The 23,579-nt window shown below is 37.0% G+C and overlaps 1 protein-coding gene across 1 annotated transcript in view; it reads right to left on the reverse strand.

Moving 5' to 3' along the window:
• LOC308656598 (calcium-activated chloride channel regulator 2-like) overlaps positions 1-20,176 on the reverse strand; it is a gene marked incomplete at its 3' end in the record, with an annotated part of 38,152 nt that extends 17,976 nt beyond the window's left edge. Inside the window, exons 1-9 of the mRNA XM_081307841.1 lie at positions 19,988-20,176; positions 18,851-18,988; positions 15,193-15,347; positions 12,009-12,113; positions 10,740-10,899; positions 8,898-9,125; positions 5,556-5,786; positions 4,325-4,502; positions 3,422-3,528 (exon numbers count right to left, since the gene is read on the reverse strand). Coding sequence (XP_081163967.1) covers positions 3,422-3,528; positions 4,325-4,502; positions 5,556-5,786; positions 8,898-9,125; positions 10,740-10,899; positions 12,009-12,113; positions 15,193-15,347; positions 18,851-18,988; positions 19,988-20,173 — 1,488 coding nt within the window. The 5' untranslated portion in view covers positions 20,174-20,176. The remainder of the gene's footprint in view (positions 1-3,421; positions 3,529-4,324; positions 4,503-5,555; positions 5,787-8,897; positions 9,126-10,739; positions 10,900-12,008; positions 12,114-15,192; positions 15,348-18,850; positions 18,989-19,987) is intronic.
• Between the last annotated feature and the right edge of the window lie 3,403 nt (positions 20,177-23,579).

Raw genomic sequence — 23,579 nt, forward strand, 5'->3', positions numbered from 1 at the left:
GCAAGAGAATTGATTATAGTCTAATCTATCTATAACATATATGTCATTTATAACTCACATTTTTACTTTATCTTTTTTAATTTAAATTTATTTTAACTGATAAAAACATAAAAATTGCACTTATTTATGGAGCACCATATGATATGTTGATATAAGTATACACTGTAATTTTTAACTCAGGTAAAACATTTTATCTCTGAATTTATCATTTCTTTAGGGTGAAAACACTCAAAATCCTTTCTTCTAGTCCTTTGAAATATATCATACACTGTCAATGTCTATAATTACACTGCTATGCACTAGCACACCAGAACCTCTTACTCCTAACGAAAATTTACTACGCAACAATCAACCTCTTCCCATTTCTCCCTCTCCCCTACTCTCTATGGCCTCTGGTAACCACCATTCCACCCTCATCTTCTATGAGATCAGCTTTTTTATATTCCACCTATGAGTGAGATCATGTGCTACTTATCTTTCTGTGCCTGGCTTATGTCATTTACTATCGTGATTTAATCTTGGTATGTGTCTAGAAAAGTGTCCATTTCTCTTAGGTTATCGGATTTGTTGATAGTTGTTCACAGTAATCTCTGATGAATCTGTGTATTTGTTCGGTGTCAGCTGCCATGTCTCCCTTTTTATTTCTGATTTTATTTATTTAAGTCTTCCCTCAATTTTTTTTTTAGAATTTTTAATATTTATTTTTTAGTTATCAGCGGACACAACATCTTTGTTTGTATGTGGTGCTGAGGATTGAACCCGGGCCGCACGCATGCCAGGCGAGTGCGCTACCGCTTGAGCCACATCCCCAGCCCCCTCAATTTTTATTAGTCTAGCTAAGGCTATTTCTCTTTTGCTTTTCCTTTTTGAAGAACAGCTCTTTATTTCCTTAATCTTTTGTATTTTTTTTTTAGTCTCCATTGCATTTATTTCTGCTCTGATCTTTATTATTTATTTCTTTTCTCTTTCTGGCCTTCTCTCCTTCCTGTCTCTGGTCTTTATTACATTATTTCTTTCCTTCTACTAATTTGAGGTTTGATTTGTTCTTGTTTTCCTAGTTTCTTGAGATGCATTAATTGGTTGTTGATTTGAGAACTTTCTGCTTCTTGATATAAATTTATTGCTTTAAGCTTCCTTCTTAGCATTGCTTTTGCTGTATCACATAGGTTTTGGTATGTTATATTTCCATTTTCATTTGTTTCAAGAAATTTTTAAATTTCTTGATTTTTTTTACTTGATCCGTTGGTTGTCCCAGAGTAAGTTGTTTAATTTCCTTGTATATGAATAATTTCCAAAGCTTTTCTTTATATTGACTTCTATTTTATTGCACTAAAATTAGAAAATATACTCAATGTGATTAAAACTTTTAAAAATTTGTTGAGACTTGTTCTGTGGCCCAACATATCCTGAATGTGGCATGTGCTGTTGCGAAGAATGTGCCTTCTGCAGTTGTTCTGTGGAAAGCCCTTCGGATGTCTATTAGGCTTGTTTGATCTAGGGTGAAGTTTAACTCTGCTATTTCCTTGTTGATCTTCTGTCTGGATTGATCATATGGTATTAAATTCGATACTAGTCTTGTATTGGGATCTGTCTCTCATTTGGGGTCTTTTAATATTTGCTTTTATTTGGGTGCTCTGATATTAGGTGTGAACATAGTAAGGATTGTTACTTACTCTTGCTGAGTTGACCCTTTTATCATTATATAATGATATTCCTTATCTATTTTTTACTGCTTTTGATTTAAAGATCTCTTTGATTAGATGTGAGTATAGATACTCTCGCTTTCTTTTGGATTCAGTTTGCATGGGATATCTTATTCTGTCTGTTCATTCTGTCTATGTATTTCCTTAGAGGTGAAATAAGTTTTCTGTGAGCAACATATAGCTGGGTCTTTTTTTAAAAATCTATTTAATCACTCTATGCCTTTTAATTGGAGAATTTAATCCTTTTAATGTAATTATTAATAGGTAAAGTCTTACTACCACATTTTGTAACTTGTTTTCTAGTTTTACTATTTTTCTTTTTTCTTTTTTTCCTCCCTTATAGTCAGTCTTCCTTTGAGGTTAAGTGGTTTACTAGTGTGTTCTGATTCCTTGCTTATTACCTTTGGTTTGTCTGTTACAGATTTTTGCTTTATAATTACCATGAAGCTTATGAAATACATTTTTAATAATAAGCCATTTTAAAATGAGAGCAAATAACAGTTAAAAGATAAGAAAATAAACCAAAAAAGGAGAAAAAAACAGACTAATGAAACTCTGCGCTTTCACTCCATTCCTTCCCACAATTTGGATTTTTGATATTCAATTTTACATCTTTCTCTATTGCCTATCTCTTATTTTATTAATATGCCTATTATAAGTTATTTTATATTTTAGCTCTCATACTACAGATAGGAATGGTTTGTGTTCCATGTTTACAATATTAGAGGATTCTAAATACATCTGTATAGTCAACCTTCTGATGTTTTCCTCTTACTCATGAAGATCTCTATCTTCCAGTTTGAAGAACTCTATTTAGCATTTTCTATGACAGGTCTGGTGGACATATACTCTTTCAGCTATTGCTTGGGAACGTCTTTATTTTGTAACTTCATTTCTAAAGCTGGGTAGAGGACTTTGGGTTTAAAGTTTTTATCTTCTATATTGTGACATCTCATGCCATTCTTTGGCCTATAAGGTTTCTGCTAAGTCTATTGTCAGACAAATTGGGACACCTTATGTGTTATTTGTTTCTCTTCACTTGCTACTTTATGAATCATCTCTTTATCTTTAACCTTAGAGAATCTGATTACAATATGTCTTGGGCATTTTTTTTTTTTACTTCTAATAAGGTGGTTATTGCCTTTTCTGTGTACATATCACCTTCATGTTAAATATTTCCTAACAATGTACTGAGTTCATTGTTTACATCAAGTTATTAACTTGGCAGATTCACTCACCATCTGTAAGGAAACTGAAGATGAAATTCTGTTCAAAACATTATTCAGTTATGTCTAGGATATTTAAAATAATTAGAAAATATCAATCCTTTTAAAAACGGCTTAATTAGTAAAGAAGCAAAAGTAAAATACCATCTGGTCGGTGGGAATTTATCATGGAATTGAAACTAAATACAGTTCCCTATATTTCTTTTGGGTTTTGCACCAACCCACTCCCCCACCCCCACTTGCACTTTGAGTCACAAAGAAGTAAGCTTTTTCACAGACCTTGAAAAACAGAAGTAGTAATTATAGAAAATGGCTCCTAAAGAAGTACAGGCATCACCTGGCTCTTGCAACACCAAGAAGCTCAGTAAAAGCCTTCTACACACAGATGATTACATACTCCAATGAAGTGAATGGAACAGTTGGTACAATTCATCTGTTTCCCTAGCTTTCCCTCCCCTGCATCAATGAATGCAACATTGAAGAAATGCTGACCTGAATGCTCTGTTGAAAAAGGTCTCCAGTTCCAGAGGAAATTCTACTGAAAGCATCAATCATGCTATTAGAGTTTGATTTATCTGGAACGTAAAACTTTAAACCTCCTGAAATAGAAATTGGGAAATTAACTATATAGGATAAAATAAAACAAACAAAAAGATAGACCTTTCCCAACAAACTTTCTTTGTATTGGAGTACTAGTTTCAGGAGGGTTGGAGCTGAGCTTGATATACTGTGTGATATCTTGTATAGCTAGCTGCACAGTAAGTGGCCGTAGGGGTTAGTTTTATCTGCTCTGTTCACAGCTGTATTGTCCAGGCCTAGGATTCTTCCCATTATGTCAAAACTAAATAAGTGCTTATTGAATAGTTTGGGATCATGGCAACTACTAGATAACTTAGGTTAATTGCTATCTATATTGCTATATATTTATATTTATGTTCTGAAAACACCACTTTCAGAAATAATTCAATAAGTCCTAATTTTCAATAGTAAAATCAGCATACTCATTTTTTTATCAAATATAAGGAATATAAGTTTATCAGTGCTTCATCAGAATTAAAAGGATATGTAACTCACAATACTGTACACATCCCTATTATGGATGTTAGTGTAGTTAGTCTTAAACATGTTTTTTAGCTCCATGATTATACATCCTTAGGCTGGTTTAACAAAGAAATTATGCAAATATATTTTTATTGGACACCTTTAATTTGGACATTCTAAATAAAAATATAAAAACAAAATCAACAAAATTTTATCAATGTTTTGTTGTATACTTTTAAGAAAACATTTTCTATTTTTTCAATTAAGCCAAATAATGTGAGTTTCATGATTGTGTTTTGAAAATTCGAGTTTAAAAGATACACTCTAACAGATAAGTTTTTAGAAATGTATTACCAGTAACATGGGATAATTCCTCCAGGTTTCCCACCGCAGAGGAGCCCAGGACAATGGAGTGGACGGTTGACCCACTGCTGAGCACTGTGAGCAAGCAGTTGCCAATGTGCTCGTCACCTCCACTGGTCACTAATATCATCACAGAGCCATAGGTTTTGCCATTCAGTTTTTCAACCACCTGAACATAAAATATCAGTCATTTCAAAGGAAATAAAGTTCAAACTGTCTTATTTAGCAGGAGAATTCACTCTCAGTCTAAATTCCTTAACAGTGGGACACATGCCTTTTGGAGGTCTTCCATGAATCTTCACACTCTGTGCCATCCCCACTCAGTCCTCACCTCACCCAGGCACAGCACTCGTCACCCCATGTGCCACTGCCAAGTTGCTTGTGGGCAGGCACTTTTCTTGTTCCAGCACCACGATGTGTCCATAGTTAAGAACAGTGTCCACCATAGAGGATATGGGCTTTGTCACTGAATGAGAACCTTGCCTCTGAGACCCAGCAAGTGCTTAGAGCAGTGTTTCTCAACCATGGCTACATATGAGGATTACATAAAGAGATTTAAAATTTTTTAATGATCAGATCACCCCCAGAACAATGAAATCAGTCTCTTGGGGATGAAACCAAGGCATCAATTGGTGGTGGTGGTTTGGGCACTGGGGATTAAATCCAGAACTTCATACATACAAAGCATGTGCTCTACCCTCAGCCTCTAAGTATTTTTTAATCATGAGACATCAGTGGACAGTCTAAGTGGAGACATAACTTGGCTATAGGCAGCCTGAGGTTTTGCTTGCTACCAGATGCTTGACACATGGCTGCAGCTCAGATGCTCTTTTAGAAAGACTCTGACATTCCTGAATGTCAGAAACATACTCATTTTGACTAGAAAAACCAAGGGTAACTCTGGCTACAGCTGGGACAGACTCAGAATAAATAGGAACAGTTTTAAAGGTGCTCAGATATTGTCTCTCATTCTTGGCCATGGTATTCATTTATTTGTTCATTCCTTCAATAAGCATTTACCAAGCAACCATTACATGCTGAGTACTTTTCAAGATGAACAAGACATTGTCCTGGGATTTTACGGATAATCCATCATTGCTCTCCCATAGCTGAGGCTGTAGTAACCACATGGTAATAGATTACCCCTAATTAGAAAGAACCTCAGAAACAAAATGAAGGAAAGAATAATAATGGTGATGGAGCTTAGGATACTCTACTGTACCTCAAATCCTTTTTTAAGCCCTGAGCAGATACTGGTTTCTGCTTCAGCTGACACAGTGGTAGGCAGATAGGAAACCAGCAGCTTTCGGTCATCATCACTATTAATTTGATGTAGCTGGGCTCGGATCTCTCCTTTACCATCGAAACTCACAATGCCCACAAAAGAATGAATTTCAACAATCTGCATCAAGTAAAATTCAGCTGCTTGTTGCAGTTGGAGGAGTCTGTCAGCCTACATCCCAAAAAGGAAAAAAAAAAAAAAACAGATGACAATGTCTGATTTGTAGACAAAAGTATGAACTAAGTAATTCAATTAGCAAATGTCTCGACTAATTCTTTAGAGATGTTGCATTATAGTTTTTTGAGTTTTAAAGAGTGACATACTACTAGAATATTGTTCTATTAATTGCAGGTTCAAAATGCATGTTTGCAGGGAAGAAGGGATGGTTTGGAACAAGCTAGCTCTTTAAAATAAGAACACATATCTTCACTATTTCTCTACATCTCAGCACAAATTGAGTCTAGATTTGTAACCACTTCTTTTAAAATTCAGTGCAGGTAAGAGGCAACATTGCAAAGAAACCCTGTGGTGGAGAGGAGTAACAATCAAGGGACCCGATGTCTACCTCTATGTTGCTACCCTCTTTTATGGTGGCCCTCTTAGGCTGGACACTTCATCCATATTGTGAGGTTAATAGTATCTTTTCTGATTAGTACATTAGAATTGCTGTGAGGATTGACTGAAATACTTATGACAGTATAAAGTGATATCAGTGGCCAGGTTTGTACAGGTGATACTACTGATTAATTCACATCAGTCACTTGTTTTGAAGGCTATGAGGAAAGAGAAAGGAGCAGCAAGCTGAGCTTCATTGACGACCTCATCAGGGATGATGGTGATCTTTTCCTTCAATCCAAACAGTTCCTCTAATACCCAGACCCCATTTCACACATTTTAGTCCCACACATATCTTAATGCCCCAATATATGTCTCTAACTCTACATACTGTAAATTCATTCCTAATCTTGACCTCTGTTCCCAACTAATAAGCCAGAAACCTGGAACTTCTTACCAACCCCCATGTCCTTGAACAGGTCATGTCAGTTCAATGTTAGTTATAACCAGACCCATCAATGCCTTCCTTTTAATGTTACCTCTTGGCCCCTGCACGCACACTTTCCTTTCCAGGAATACCCTCCCTTTTCTTCCCTCATCTCATCCAACCTAGCCAGATGCCACTCATCATGCAAGATTCAACTCCAGGTGCACCTTGTCAGTGAAGCCCTTCTCTAGCACCCCCTTCCACAGCCCCAGATGAGGCCTGGTCGCTACTCCACAGTGACTCACACCTCAGTGGAGACCTATCACACATGTTTATTCACATGTGTGTGTCATGTATCTCTTTGTATTATGTTTTAAGGCAGATACCCTGTTCTTGACATCTCTGTGCCTACCGCCCAGGCCAGCACTGTGTGAGTACTTGATGAATGAATGTTCAATGAGCTTGTTACTTTGGGATCATTTCTTTTCTACTTATTTTAGGTCTTCTCTCAAATACAATTATCTTTCCCTTCCTCTTCATTCATTCTTGCTCAACAGGGTCAGGGAGCCAATATAAATTACACAGAGACCATATTTGGGGAAATCATGCCCTGTTCAACTGCAGGCAGGCAGCATGTCCACATTATCCAGATGCTGATTGCTGAAGTGGATTTCCTAATACAAAAGAGGCAAACATTCTCTGACTGTTGATCCTAGGAATAAAGACAGGAGAAATTCTCTCCTTGACAAGTACTATAATAAAAATGACACTAACAGTTATTGATTATGAGCCAAAAATTTTATATTTATTGTCTCATTTGTTCCCCCTCAAAAACTTATTAAAATGGATAGTGACATGCTGGTAAATATTTAATAACTGGCTTTCTGGCTAAAAAAAATGAGCTCTGACTTGTAGCAGTTACCAATTTCTATGGAATACATATTCCTACCCTGGCTGATATCAGGTTATCAAAGTGATATCACTGAATGCAGAGGGGGGAAAATATGTTTAGCAGCAAAGCAGCAAACCCATATGGAAAGATAAGGGATCAAGAGACTCTTTTTTTTTTTTTTTTTTGGTAAAGGGCCAGATAGTAAATAATTTAGGCTTTGTGGGCCATTAATTCTCTGTTACAAGTACTTCAATCTGCTATTGCAGCAATAAAGGGGCATAGGAAATATATAACAAATGAATTGCTATGTTCCAAACTCAACTTATGGACACTGATATTTGAATTTCATGTAACTTTTAGGTGCCATAAAACATTATTCTCTTGATTTTTTCTTAACTATTTAAGTCTAAAATTACTCTTGTGAGCTATGTACAAATACATGGTGGGTCAGACTTGGCCAATGAAATAGTTTGCCAATCCTGGCCATAGATAAAAATAACAAATAGCAGAAGAAAATTAGAAAATTATGAGTTTTGAGCATTTAGTTATTTTGATGTATTTTATTTAATCATAAGTTTACATAGTTTAAATCTCTCTCTCTTTCTCTGTGTGTGTGTGTGTGTGTGTGTGTGTGTGTGTGTGTGTGTGGTGCTGGGGACTGAACTCAGGTTAGCACATGCTAAGCATGTGCTCTACCACTGAGCTACACCCCTATCCCCATAGTTCAATTTTTAATAATAGCTGGATTTTAAGTTTCCTAAAAACTTAATAGTTGACTCTCCTGAAAGCAGGTGTTATTATCTGTTTTACAGATGAGAAAATTTTGCTTCAGAGAGGTCATCTTATTCTTCATTACACAAACAGTAAGTGGAAGAGCCAAGACTTAAAATACACCTGCCTAATTCCAGAAACTATGCCTTGAACCACTCTGAGAGAGAGAGTTTTCCAGAGTGGGTTTCAAGGAGCTACTAGATTGTCAGATGACTGAACTAGAAGTTCTGTACACACTGGCATGGAAAACACACACACACACACACACACACAGTAGGTATTTGTGCCTGCTGCAAGTTTGGTCAACTGCTTCCACCAGGGATGTTCACCAGTGAGTAGAATGTGACCAGACAGATGCTATTTGTTGCATGTCAGAGTTTTAGAAAAGGGTCTTGGTGGGAAAAGTCACAATTAGTAGCAAAAATGCAGGTTAGGAACTATCTGTGCATCTTATTTGTCTTATCCTTCCTTTCTGGGGCCCACATTCTGAATTCATTCCTCTCATCCCCAAGAAAATGCCTTTGACTGTTCCAAACCTTAAGACTCCCCCATGCTTATCCTTACCCCTGAAAATATAAAGGATTAAAGACTAATAGAAAAAAATGATGCTTTACCACATTTTAATTCAAAATGTTACCTCTGCCATCTTGCTGGACACATCCAGCACTAAACAGACCACCTTGTCACTGGCCTGTGTAACAGTGAAAGTGGGAGGAGGTGGAAGCTCAGAACCCTTCCAGGGAAGGCTGCCTTTGAAGTCAGCAGAGTCTGCCATCACATCCCACGCACTTCTGAGGCTGCAAATTTGGTTCTGTAGGTTTGGAGCTTCTTGGTTGTGAGTACTTGCATTACAGAATTCAACTACCTGGAAAAAGAAGAGTCCATCAGAGAGTAAACCTCCTCTCAGACCCAACACACTTCTCATTTTCCAGCAACTCCAGGTGAAAGTAAGGGTAAGCTGAAGGAGAGGGAATCAGAAGTACCTCAGTCAGAGACTTCTTCCTTTAAAAAATGACATCAAGCTTACAAATCAACTGTGGTACCCTTTGTTTGATACACTAGCACCCTTGTGGTACTGACAGCAATCTCTTAAAGCTTATTTGCACTTAGATAACAGAGAGCAGACAGTATGTATAGCTCAGTCTTAGAAAAATAAAACAATCTCCCTCCCTATTTTAGCATGATATTATGTTAAGGAAACACCCTAGGAGATATTATCTTGACCAGCCTATCCATTGGAATCATATTAAATGACAACTGCACCTTTATTTGTGAATCAGCATATATTGATCTTGTGCAAATATTGATCCTGTAAGAATAGGATAAGGGGAAAACCTTAAATCTACTTCCTGACACACACCTCCCTTTTAGAATTTTTTTTTTTTTTTTGGTGGTGCTAGAGATTGGACCTTGTGCATGCTAGTCAAGGACTCTACCAAGAAATATAGTTTTAATTCATTTATTAGTAATAAACCAATGTCAAAATCCCACTTAAATGTATGGTTTGCATTGCAAAGTAATATTTTACCATCTATTCCCAGTGGTTATATTCCTATGAGTAGACAAATACTTCCTGCTAACAGAGCCATGGGAGCTTAGAGCTAAAAGGAACTTTATAGACCCTAGTAGTTCTATCTCTAATTTATACAAGAGAAAGCTGAGTAGGATGGGTGTCAGGAGCAGAATCTGTTTTGTTCATTTAGGTCTTTTCCCTATATTTCATGACTATGATTAGGAGATTGTGGAACATTTTTCACCGGATATTTTTGAGTAAGCCCTTCAAAGGATTACAAAGAGTATACAAAGTCACAAAGAATAGGGAGCAAATACCTAAAAGTATGTTGGCTTCAACATTAAAGCTATAAATTTAAAACATAATGGATAGGACAAGAAATATGAAAAATCATCTTAGTTACAAATGATCCTTACCTTAACTAGAACCAAGCTGAGGGGAAAAAGTTAACTAAAAGGAAAGCAAGAAATGTTTAAATACAAGAGGCATTGGTCAGCCACAGAAATATAGAGAAAATTCCACAAAGCTATGTGTCCACAGTGTTCCCAGCCCCATGGAGAGATGACCCCCAGACTGACTTTCAGATCTGTGTGAAGTTGGATAGTACATCAGGTCACGAAGGTTGATTCCACTGCTAAGCAACTTAGCAAGACCTTGTCTCAAGGCATAAAATAAAAGACTATGGATGTGGCTTAGTGGTAAAGCACTCCTGGGTTCAATATCCTTAGGACCAAAAAAAAAAAAAAAAAGCATACAGGAGCACCACCATATAAGCATTTATTTTGTGGTCTCCAGGGTCCCCTTGTTAACTTACTTTCCTGGGAAGCAAATTATCACATTTATAAAGAAATCTTTATTTGGTGATCATTTTGGAAGGCCTCAGTTTTTAAGTACTTAAAATATATACAACTATCTTGGGAAGAGATGGAAGCTTATAGGAGTTTGTCATTTCAAGGACATACTTACAGAAGATAAACTTTGCATAAACATTATTGATGCAGTTGCATTTTGAGTGCTGTTGTAGATAAACACACATCCTTCTTTGAAAAGCTTACTAATAATGCAGTTTTCTTGGGGGCAAGGGCCTTTTTCACACACAAAAATGCCTGTGATGTCAGATGAACATCTGAAAATGAAAAAAAAAACTGGGAATTGGTTCTTTTGTAGAAGTACTTATGTTACTTCTTGACTAGCTTATATAATAAATTGTTTCAAGGATTAGAGCTTGCTAGATACACATAAACATTTTAAAACTGCTCTACTAAGAAAGCTCATCAATTTAGAAATGCACTTCACTTTATTTTAAAACATGAGTCTTGATGAAAGTGTTCTGTATTAGCAAAGGTTTTAACCAATTAGAGTCAAAGCAAAAGTTACTAGGAAACCTAGAGGAATTTTAGGAGACTCAAAGAAGGGCATGAATAGCAATAGCTGTGGCAGTGCTACTTTGGGTTTGGGTCCACTGGACATCAGAGAAAGAAGAGAATGAGGACGTAATGATGATACTTAAAAGGATTCCTTCCTCAATAAACAACCTCAAGTCTTGTTGATGGGAGTGAAAAACATTGCCACTTTGAGGAGAGGATTCAGTGAGCATCACAGTTGAGGGTACCCTCAGACCCAGTATATCTGAGAGGAATTCAAAAGACATAGAGATTAGCCTGCATGCATGAGAAATGGCATATGGATAATACCTGTATTGTTAGTGGGAATAACCAAAAATAGAGATAATTTATGTGTCCAACAGGAGGGAACTGGTTGAATAAATTATGGTATATCCACACAATGAAATTATTTAAAACGGGGTGAGTAAAAAATATATACTCATATTTATTTGAATTTTCCTGAAGAAATACTGAAAAGAAATAAGAAACTAATCAACATGGTTAGTTAGAGTGGATGTGAGGAAACACAATGAAGATAGTGTTGGGAGTGAGACTGCTAAAAGTTTAACTTTTTATGTTGTTTTGACATATGAACCACATAAACATTTACCTGTTTTTATTAAAGTGCAACAAGATTTGAATACAAAAAATGGAAGGATCTCTTCCTTGTTAATTTTTAGTTGTCAGTATAAACTTAATTTTATTCTTATTTTTAATTTTTTATATCACATAATGTTAAAATCAGAATAAAATAAAAATGAAATAATAACATTTATTATTTCTTCATAGTGAAGATTTCATTAATTTTAGAGTCAAATAATAAATTTTAAACATGAGAAAAAGTACTAACCTTGTAACTTTAATTTGATTTTGTCCATTTATATAGAAAGGTTTGTCATTATTATATTCATCAAACACACCCCAACGGAGATGGGCCCATTCATGGACAAACACTCTGCCTGTGGAAGACAGAACTTTTATCTTTGAGCTCCCAAAAATCTGAGCCATGGGCCTTACTAATGAGTGAATATGTTATATCCCTCAATTCTACACCTCTGTCTAAGTCCTCTCCTCCCCTCCCCTTCCATCTTTTTCTACCCCACCTCCAACCATCATAAAAAAAGGCAGAATGGAAATATATTTGTCCTGTAAATGCAAACCAGTGATTTACTTATTGTAGATCTTCAAGAAGCTAATGGCGAATCCCACATCCTCTCATTTTCTCGATGAAGCTATCTAACAGGTTTCTATTTAGCTTTATGGAGACCTATAAATTTGGGGTTTGGGGAAAGGGGAGAAGTATATTCTGGCGAGCAAACAAACTTCCTAATCTCTAGTCTGTGCTATTCAAGTGTGCCTGCTTTTTTCCTTGCAGGTAATTCTCTTATCTACAGCAATGACTGAAACCTAGGAGCCAGGGAGGAAGTAGGGAACAAAAAACAAGAGCACACAATCCTCTTTGCAGCTTTAATGTCCCTTTCTCTTTTATTTTATTCATATTTTCCATTTTTTGTGTTTATTTCCAACTCAGTTCATGGAAGCCCCATCTTCAGCATCAAATCCTTTATAACTTTACCTTTCTGACTCACATTTCCTTCAGATCAGAACTTACTTCTTTCTCCCAGAAATTGTCCAGGTGAACTCCACTCCCAAAACACACATTTTTATTTTTTGAATCACTGTAAGTTCTGGGAACTCAGAAAGTACTTGCTGAGTTGGCTCAGGTTGTGCATGTTGTGCAATTTTGGATCTGGAGACAGAGGGAAGGAGGAAAATGGCCCCAGCTGAGAGTTAGGGAAGGTGTGTTCCTACTCATGGAATTTGGGAGTGCTAAAGATACATAGCAGTGCAGAGGTAATCTGCATCTTGTGGTTGCCCAAGGAAGAAAAGAATATTTATAAATTTTTTGCTTGTTTAAAAATATAATTTATATGCACACATATGGCAAGTAGTCAAATGTTAATATCCACAAAGTTGGCATTTCCAGGCAGAGGAGTCTTGATGGATAGTCATAGATTTTATTTTGTTATTTTTTCTCTATTTTCTAAATTTTCTATAATGAATTTGTAGTATGACAGGAAAAATATCATTTTGAAAGACACAGGAAAAATATTCTGTTAAAAATATTTCATATGCTTTCAAAGAAGCTTACACTTAACTCATTTTCCTCTTCATTGTCAAAAAAAAGGAATTTGTTGTTTTTGATTTGCTTTTGTGAGTTGTTGTTTTTTTAAATTGAGTCCTGCTTATTTACTCTGTCTTCATTTGTCTTCTTTTTACTTATTTTTATTAAACATGAATATTTTTTCATCTGAGGGATGCTTGACTGGTTTTCAATACCTGATTCTTCCATCAGCTGGAGCTGGTTCTTCATCTGTTCTTACAGCCTTTATTTCTGCTTTCATTTTCACGATTTCTTCAGCTGTCAGGTCTCCCTTTTTAAGAAAAACCTATGTAGGACTGTTCATTTCTTTGTCACTGTGGTCAGCATCTTTATCTGGGAGCTGAAGCTGGATTCTCTAATCTCATCTCTTCTTTTGTACACTGTGCATAACTCATAGGAAGCCAGTAACACACTGTGTTTTCAGTGCTTTGTCTGTCTGTCTCTAGAAGGCAAGCTCCTCTGAGAGGTATTATGTTGCATCTCTGTATCTAGATGTGCAGAGCCTTGGTCTCTATGGTGGGCCCTTCCCTCTACCTGACTTGCTCCTTAAGGCGGGGCAGGATCCAAGCTTGGCAGGCCACACTTAAGACACCTGGTTCTGTTTGCTCTGGTCTGGGTAAAACCCTTACAGTTTTGATAAAGTTTTACAAAGTATATTTTTTAGAATATGTCATTTAACTCCCTGCTAACTATACAGAGAATAACAAAATCTATTTAAATTTGAATAGGGTAAAAACAAAAAACATTAAAAGGCACTACTGTAAGTTACAAACAAAAAGTTAAGGTTGGAAGTTTAGCCCTTGACTGACTGACCTGTTCTCACTAATTTCTCAGATCTCACCCACTGTCCTCCAGTCTGTGGCCTGCAACCTTGACTTCTCTCCCAAGTTCCAATCCACATTTGACCACAGGCCTAACTTCCCAGCAGGACTGGCTGGGACTCCTCACCATCATCTTGCCTAAATCCACACTTAGGGGTTTCTCCTTTCAATTGGTCCCTCTATTTCTAAGAAATTGGCGCTGTCCTTGTTCCTTACTGCCTCCTGGACATACCTCTTGCTTTTCACTCTGTATCAGTTCCGACCTCTATTTCTCTTTTGAAATTCTGGAATTTTTTTATAACTTGGAGTTGTTAGAATTAAATAAGAAAATATTTAAAAAGCAAACAGCAGGGCACCTGGCACATAGGAAGTCCTCGTGTTCTAGTTACTGTCTCTCCTGTCCTTCCCCTCTCACCACATTCACTCTTCCTCAAGCCTTATGGCCTTTTACCTGGACATCTGCTAGTTATTTTCTTGATAACCAGGTCCTCCCCCATTGATTTGAGTTTGTCAGGTTATCCATACAGCCCAACTAATCTTCTGAAAACACTGTGTCGCTCCTGTGCTTATGAACCTTCAGTGGTGAGTTGCTCATGTGAACATTTGGGGCTGTCACATCACCTGGCTCCATGTACATTTCAGTATTTTCTCCCATACCAATCTCTGTGCCATCCGTGGGGTCTCCTTCTATACATCTCTCAAACATGCCTAGGTTCCTCACAACTACAGCTTTATTCACACTCTTCCTGCTATTCTCTCCCTCTCCTTCATTAATCAAAAGATGACACTTTAAAGCCTTTCTCTTTTGTGAGACCTGTTTGGACTACCTTGGTCTCAAACTTTATTAAATTCTGAGAGCACTTCACTAACCTAGTGCTTAACTCTTCCTGGCTTTCTTAGTTCCTCATCTTTGCATGGGCATGTGACCTATCGCCCCACCCAAACTCTATGTCCTTGATAGGTTTCAGGTTTTCTGAGTCCTTTTGAGCACCCAACATAAAAATCTTGTGAATACTAAAGTACAGTAGTTATTTTCTGATTAGCCACACCTACCTCGTGATCCATAACCAGCTGTTAAGTCATCATTCAGTAGGAAGTTCGGTGTGAAATGAATGTATCTTCCTTCTTTTCCACATCCTCTGTATTGCAGAGTGTATGGGTCGTCTCCTTGTACCCCATTCCAATCAGCCACTATGACATCTGCCTAAATTATAAGAAATGTGTTGTGGTACTCTATATTTTGACTGTGATATTGTTGGCATAAATGTATGTTAAAGCACTCTTAACTGTACACCTTAGATTTGTGCATTTTACTGTATGTAATTATACCCTGATTTAAGAGCAGATTAAATAAAAAAGGAAGAAAAGAAATGCTTTATAGATGGAACTTAGAATGCATTCACAATTAAATATCAACTAAATCATTTGGCCCTTGCAAAAACATCTACTTTTAAAGCTTAGGAAATTTCCATGGAGCTTCATTACCTCCTTTTGATCTTCCCATTTAGAGAATGGTAGGGCTATTTAATCTACAGGATTAAAATATGCTTGAAAGTCAACACTGTAAAAAGTCTGATATTATATCACTATAAAATGTAATAAAATATTTAAGGAGATTTTAAGAGCATTTACATATCATTCAGAACTGTGCTGTAAAGAGATACAGCTTTTTACAAACAACTTTTTGTGGATTATTTTATTAGGAAAGGCAGTAGGATCTGTACTTTTTCACCTTGTCCTTTCATTCCCATAACCAATTTGATTAGGAAATCAATCATTCTAGTGAAATTATATTTCTTCTTAAGTCCTGACCATTTCAATTACAATTGCTAAAACACAACATTCAAAGTCTGAAAGTAAATATCTATTCACATAACCATCAAGAGAGCATCAATTTATATATCACATTGTTTCTCTTGTTTTAGAAAGAAAGATAACATATTGTCCCAAACTTGCCCTTAGAAATTAAGTATGTTGTCAAGTTAAAAAAGGGGAAGAAAGAAGTTTATTTTGCAATAATAGTTCTAATAAGACCCTAAATATATAATTATCACTACATATGCTATGCGTGGGTGTGTGTTTATGTGCATGTATGTATGCACTTGCCACTGAGGAGAGGAAGAAGATATTTTCATTTTTATTTTCCATTTTTCCACCTTGTTCATTTTTTTCTGATGTAATGAATTACTTTTACAATAATTAACATTTATATTTTAAAAAGCCAACAGCTTTGAAAAACAACACTGACATTTATATTTTAAAAAGCCAACAGCTTTGAAAAACAACACTGATCAAAACTGCTAACGAGGTTATGCCATTGCATAGTCCTCATTTGGACAACACCTCACTCTTAGGCCTGGAATTTTGACCAAAAGCAAAAAAAAAAAAAAAAAAAAAGACTCCTTTGCATGGAATGGGTGATACTCAGAGGCTGTTTTGGGTTACATTAGGCCTTATAGACTATTGTAATTCAGATCTTATCTACTCTTCCTAACCTTTTCTCTTGTCTCCTTATTCCTACCTGCATCATACTGTAGATTCACAAAGACAAGAGCTACCTTGCTGGTCTTTGTGTCCTTTACATTGCCTAGCAAGGTCCTGTTCATATTATCATTCACTCTGTGCTTGCTTAATTGACATGATGAAGTTAAAGGAAATGGCACCCAAAAGATATATGAATAGCATTCGATTTCTATTCTGTTTGCTGGTCTTTCTGTTTAGTCATATTGTTACGTATGCTTTACTTACTTGTTTCTCTCCCCATCATGGTGATCAGGGGTTCTATCTTTGGCAACCTGGTTTTTTTTTTTTTTTTTTTTTTTTTTAAGAGAAGACCAAATTGCTTAATGCAATCTCCATCAATCACATAGAGACTACATAGCTTAATGCAAACAGCACAGGTTTTGAAGTCAAACACCCATTTAAATTGTGGCTCTAAATTTATTGGGTGTTTGACTTGAGACAGACTGCTTACCTTCCTAATTAGTTTCCTAATCTGTAATAACAGCAACCAATTTCAGGCTGCATGATAAATAAATACTACGTGTAAATTCTTGGTACTTTCTCCCCAGTCTGTCCCAGTTCCCTTACTTACTTACCCTGTTCCCACACGAAATATTATCAAATGCTTTCATCTGGTCAGAAATCAAATGCTTGTAAGAACCTCTTTAACTTCTTCAGGACACTAGGGTACCTATTTACATTTGCTATGCCATTCAGTTTCTGAGAGTAACTTCAAGTGTGAGCTAAGAATTAAAATTACCTTAAGAAATTTCATACCAAATAACAAAAATAAGGAAAAGGGGAAGCTGTGCCATATGTCTCTGCCATCCTGATTGGACTGTAACAAATCTCGAGCCTACTCCATTACTGATGCCCTGAGTTAAGCTCTTCTCAGTGTCTCTGCTCTGGGCCCTCCTGGCAGCTGTGATGGGCTCTTGTTCATAGTCACTCACCAAACTGATTTAACCTTTATTTATACTGTACACACCAATATGTGCTGGGCATCCCTGTGGGAAAGCACCCTGATCTCTAGTTCACGAGAGATCTTCAAGGGTAATTCATTTTTAGTTGGAAAAGAAAAGATAGCTGTTTTAGTCAGCTTTTTCACTTCTGTGACTCAAAGACCTAACCAGAACAACCGTAGAGGAGGACAAGTTTATTTGAGGGCTCACGGTTTCAAAGGCCTTAGTCCACAGAAGGCCCGCTCTATTCCTTGGGGATCTAGGTGAGGCAGAACATCATAGGAGAAGAGTGTGGCACAGGGAAGTGGCTCACATGAAGAGCAGTCTCCACTTGGCAAATACAAATTCACTTATTGGGTTAAGACTCTTACAACCCAGTCGTTCTCCTCTGAACCTTCTTGCATTTTGTCTCAGACATGAGCTTTTGGGTGACACCTCACATCAAAACCAAAACAGTAGCCATTCTTTGCCTTACTCATAAACTTCTGTCCTGCCTTCATATTTCCTCACTTCCCTAAACCAGCATCTTGGCCTTGGGCTAAAGTGAAATTCTGCTAATTTACACCATGGCATGAGAAGGCAATCATATTTTTACATGCATGGGTGGCTTGTGTTCCTGTCTGTACCTGTGTGTTACTGCCCCTGACAAGATGGTGAATAAAGACAGTCATCCTTGGAATTTCTCCCTTCACTGCTCATCCTCAGGATAAAACTGACTATTGGTCCTCAACCAAAAATTTCAGCAAGGGCTGGGGTTGTGGCTCAGCGGTAGAGCACTTGCCCCTCACATGTGAATCACTGGTTTGACCCTCAGCCCCACATAAAAATAAATGAATAAAATAAAGATATTGTGTCCATCTACAATTAAATGTGTATATATATATATATATATATATATATATTTTTTTTTTTTTTTTTTTTTTTTAATTTCAGCAAGGATCCTATAAGTTATTTAATAAGCTCTAAAAACGTACTTGGGCAATGGCATTTTACTTATTTCTCCACTCCATGATTTATACTCACTTATTTTATTTTCATATTTTTAATAAAGATTTTTTATTTTTAATTGACACATAATAATCATAATATTTATGGGGTACAGTTCATATATTTTGTCAATAAAACTCTGCCCGATAATATTAATATTAATGCACAACATCAACAACACAGTTTATTTTGGTATTGTTTCTTTTTTTTCATTCAAGTTGAGTTAAGCTCATTTAGTGAAATCCTGAATGCTTACCTTTTCATATGATTCTTGTTTTACTTTGCTATAATTATTAGCGTTCCATGTGGCAGGTATTAAAATCTGTATATTTCTGAAAAATACTCTTCTCTTTGTAGCATTGAATAGGTAAAAAGAAGCTTCAGTTATCATTTCCTATAATAAAACAAAAGACAAACTTATTTTTATCACTCATAACACCTTTATATTTTGGCTTTCTGAAGGAGTTCATGAAAGCATAGGAGCAAAAGAAAAAAAATAAAAATTTCAAATGGTTATCTGGAAGAGATCAGAGTGCAGGTCTGGACTTGCCCTTGTGATTCTGCTAATTTTTTGAAAGGGTTTTAAGCTTTCACTGAACAAAACTTCTCATGCCACACCTGTGGGCATGTTTAAGACCACACCTATGATGATACTATTTTCACTGGAGCAATACCAAAAGGGGCTTTTAAGTAATGATCCTCCCTTGCCATATTAAAATGAAAATAGGCAACACTCAATTGAAAAGAGAGAATTTTTTTTTTTTTTTTTTTTTTTTTTTTTTTTTTTTTTGCTCTTGCACCATACACTCTCGCCCTTTCTATTTGAGAATTCTCATCCTCAGGATAGTATCCAACAAGATGATTTTAATAAGCACAATCATGCTGACTCATCAGTCAAGTATCCTGTCTCTTTTGCCATAATGGTTTGTTACTTTTTAAAAAAAACAGTCAAGTAGAAAAAGCAAACAAACAAACTTTGCAGTAACCAAAAAACCCACTGTGAGCTGAGACTACACAGAAGTAGGTGAACACACTGCCTTGACCCTAATCATCATTTGTGTGTGTGTGTGTCTGTGTGTGTGCGCACTATCTTTAAGAAATGTTGCCCTCTCAGATTGGGGCTGTAGCTCAGTGGCAGAGCACTTGCCTAGCATGTGTGAGGCACTGGGTGGGATCCTCAGTACCACATAAAAATAAAATAAAGGCATTCTGTCTGTGCAGAAGAAGAAGGAGGAGGCGGGGAGGGGGAAGAGGAGGAGGAAGAGAAGGAGAAGAAATAATCTTGCCCTCTCTATGGCTCAAATACAAACCTGGTAGGGTTGTTAGTTCTTTAAAGAAGCCTACAGTTCTGATCTAATGTAGTCATGATATCGATTTGTTAATTGCCACTCACCTTAATGTTTGTGATGAGGTTCTGATTCTCAGGTACCTGAGGATTAATTGCAATAAGTATTCCATCATACCCGTTGTCTTGAAGCTGCACTCTGGCCCCCAGGAGTAGAAGTACTGGACTTAGGGCAACCAGAAAAGTCACAAACTTCACGCTGCCGACAGAACCTGCATTGTCCCTGTGGGTCATATCGTAGAGAAAGATCTCACTGCTTTACTCACAAGGGCCCTGCTGGGTGCATTGTATCAGGTGGTCAATGGTGAAGCAGATCCTTCCTTCCTGTACTTGAAAGTCTTAGGATGTATGATGTATCATGAAGGAGGTTCCTTGTTTGAAAAATTTGGGCTGGATCTCTCAGGGACCTGTCTCTACAAGCTCTTTTTCTCTGAGGCAATGTCACGCTTGCCTGTTCTGTGGCTGAGCTTCCTCCTGAATTGAAGTTGGGCAAGAAACTTTCCAACCCTTATTCGTTTTATATCTTCTCAGAAGGAAGAGGGAATAAGATAAAAGAAGCTTTAAAGCAGGTGGCCTGCATTGATGGGCTAGAAATCAGTGTATTCAGATTGATCAATCAACTGAAACAGAAACCTCTAGTGATTTTCTTTCCCTTGTCCTTGACAGACTCCACTATTAATCAGCACAATATTTCCACCGTGCATTCAGGTCGTTTTTTGTTTGTTTGTTTCTTGTGAAGATTTCCTTGCCTACTTATTTTGAGGATTTAGAAATCCACCCTGCAGTCCTGTCCCTAGAGCCCTGGGTCAGGCAGTCTGGGCAAGCTCTTAGCTGATGGCTGGGTTAGGGTGTCAGATATCATCCAGGAAAGCCAAATGGCAGGAACTTGGATGCTGTGAGTGCCACAAGGCCTTTCCCCTGGCTTTGCTGCCTTTTCTGTCTGGACCAGGGAGAAGAATGGATTTCTGTCCCAGAGACTCTCTCCTGCCTCAAATTATTTCTCTAATATCCATTTATAGGATTTAGTATATAGGTTTCACAAATATTTTATGACATATTAATAATACCTGATAATTATATAATGCTTTGGAGTTTACACCTTAATCCATTTAAATGTCAATTCCCTGATGTAGGTTCAATTTTTATTCCCATTTTTCAAATAAAGACACTGAGTCTCAGAAAGATTCTAACAATGAGCCAATGGGGGAAGTTACTAACGCTTCCTGAGTGATAAGTTTTTACTACATCTAGCTTATAGGTGACAAAACTAAGGTTCAGAAAATCTAAAAACATATTCAAGGTTGGGACTTTTATCCAAGTGCTAAAACTGACTCCCAATCCCCTTATTTTCACGATATCATGTTCTCTTGTAGTTACCCAGTTATCCTGCGAACCCTCTTTCTCTATTCTCTTTGTGTACGAAAACACTATACACAACAGCAACTATAGAAAAACTATCTAAAACCAAGGGAAAAGCTTAGTCACTAGATGAGGGGTCCACAGTGAGCAAATCTTGAGACCTTTGGTCCCTGTACACTCTTCTCTCCTGTGATCTCCGCTCTGAAGGTTGATGGGGAGGGAACTATAGCAGATGGGGAGGATCTGCCCCTGCTGTCAATGTGGATTTCACACTGCCACTTTCCTGCTCTCCTGCCCATCTTCAGAAAAATGCCATTCTTCCTTTTCTAAAAATTGGAGTCTTCTGAATGAAGAGTTTAGCCTCCTGTCTTTTGACCTGGTAAGCATAATACAGATAGAATTTAACCATAATTTATAGTGCAGTTACTTTGCTTTTTGTCTCTAATCCTCATTTTATGAAGATACAATCTCCATTTTATAGATGAGGATGGGATTTAACAGGTTCTGTAAATGGAGAAATAAAAATATCTCCTTCATAGGTTTATTGAGATCAGTATTAGTTAATATATTCAAGTGCTTATAATGGTGTCTAGCATATAGTAAGTGACATGTGAATATTAGCTATCATTCTTATTTTAATAATAATAAGGTCAAATCAATAACAAAATAATAATATATCAAATTAATAACGATAATTTGAGCCCCCTAATTAGGTCAAATCTCCCTATTATCATACTTTCAGAGCATCTGGCATCTCTCCTTTGAAGTACATCATGGTGGCCATGTCACATTTATATTGTGTAATCAGTTGTCATCTCCCTGCTGTAGGCAGTATGAGAGAAGGGACGTGTCTGTTTTGTGCACTCCCAGCATCTACTTGGGTCAACTCTCAATATTTCTTGAATGAATGAATGGAGTCAGCAGAAATAAATAAAAGCCAGATTACAAAGGATTTCTGGATTAGTGTGAAAATGCTCAAGCTGTCCTGACTGTCTTGGGTCTTGCTGTTCCCTCTGGGTGTGTTGGAGAATGGAATGTCTCTGGTCACCATGTGGCTGTCAAACTTGCTCACCCAGCAGCTCAAAGATCAGCTCAGCTGCCTTGTCTTCCAAAGCTGATTCCCAGCAAGGGTTTTTCTTCCCACTGGATGGTGTGGAAACTCTAAAGGTCTGCCTGTAACTGTGACTCATGCAGAGCAGAGCAAGCACTTCATTTCAACTTTCCTTGGCAGTTTATGTTCTTATGCCAATCTCTTGTCTTTTAACACAAAAGTATTCCCGGTTGTAAAGCAGTATGTTCAAAAATTATACTCATAAACACACTGTAAGAATATTTTTCACTCACCATCAGAGAAGAGCTTCTTGTCACCATGCACACTTGCCTAAATATTTCACTGGAGGAGGGGACAATTGAAGACAGTCATTCAGCACTTTCTCTTGTTTAACTTGTTTTTTGTCAACAGTTAAAATGGTTCCTTCAGAGTGTGAGTGTGGGGGATATTGGCTGGAAAATGCATATAGCTTTATAAAGACCACCAAAAGTGAGCATCTTGTCTGACTTTGCCTGGGTTAAAGTCTGAACAGGCACATCTGGACTTTGCTTAATCTGGGCTGAGAGTGTAGGCATGACCTCCACTCATGTCTACCTGCATTTTGACTCCTTGGTTCTGGACCCAATCTCCATCTAGTGTGGCCACTTTACTGAACTCCACTTTTGCCATCTGTTCCTTGCAAAATTCCCAGTCACTGATTCATTTTCTGATCACGTCTTGACAACATTCACTTCTGAAAGTCTTTCCCATCACCTCAGTTCTGACCCACCCTTTGGAATCTACTCTGCTGTCAGCAACCAGGTCAAAAACCAGGACAGTCGAAGATCTCTTCTTATTGCTTTCTCCTGTTGCTGGGCTGACCCTATAGGAGACAAAACTAAAAAGCCAGAGAAAACTGACTTGACTAAATGATTAAAAGTCATTCCTGAGCATGTGTTCTCTTCTCATACAATTTATTCTTTCATGCAAAAAATATTTGCTAGTCTATGTTTATAGATTTTATGATAAAAGAGAAATAAATGTAAAATTGTGGATGTGTAACCGACGTGATTCTGCAATCTGCATTTGGGGTAAAATTGGGGGTTCGTAACCCACTTCAATCTAATGTATGAAATATGATATGTCAAGAGCTTTGTAATGTTGTGAACAACCAATAAAAAAAAAGAGAAATAAAATATACCTAAGTGAAAAAAAAATGTGAATACAATTTTCAAGGGTTTATTTCAATGT

The sequence above is a fragment of the Spermophilus citellus genome (genome assembly GCF_964194105.1).
Source record: "Spermophilus citellus genome assembly, chromosome: 9".
Lineage (NCBI taxonomy): Eukaryota > Metazoa > Chordata > Mammalia > Rodentia > Sciuridae > Spermophilus > Spermophilus citellus.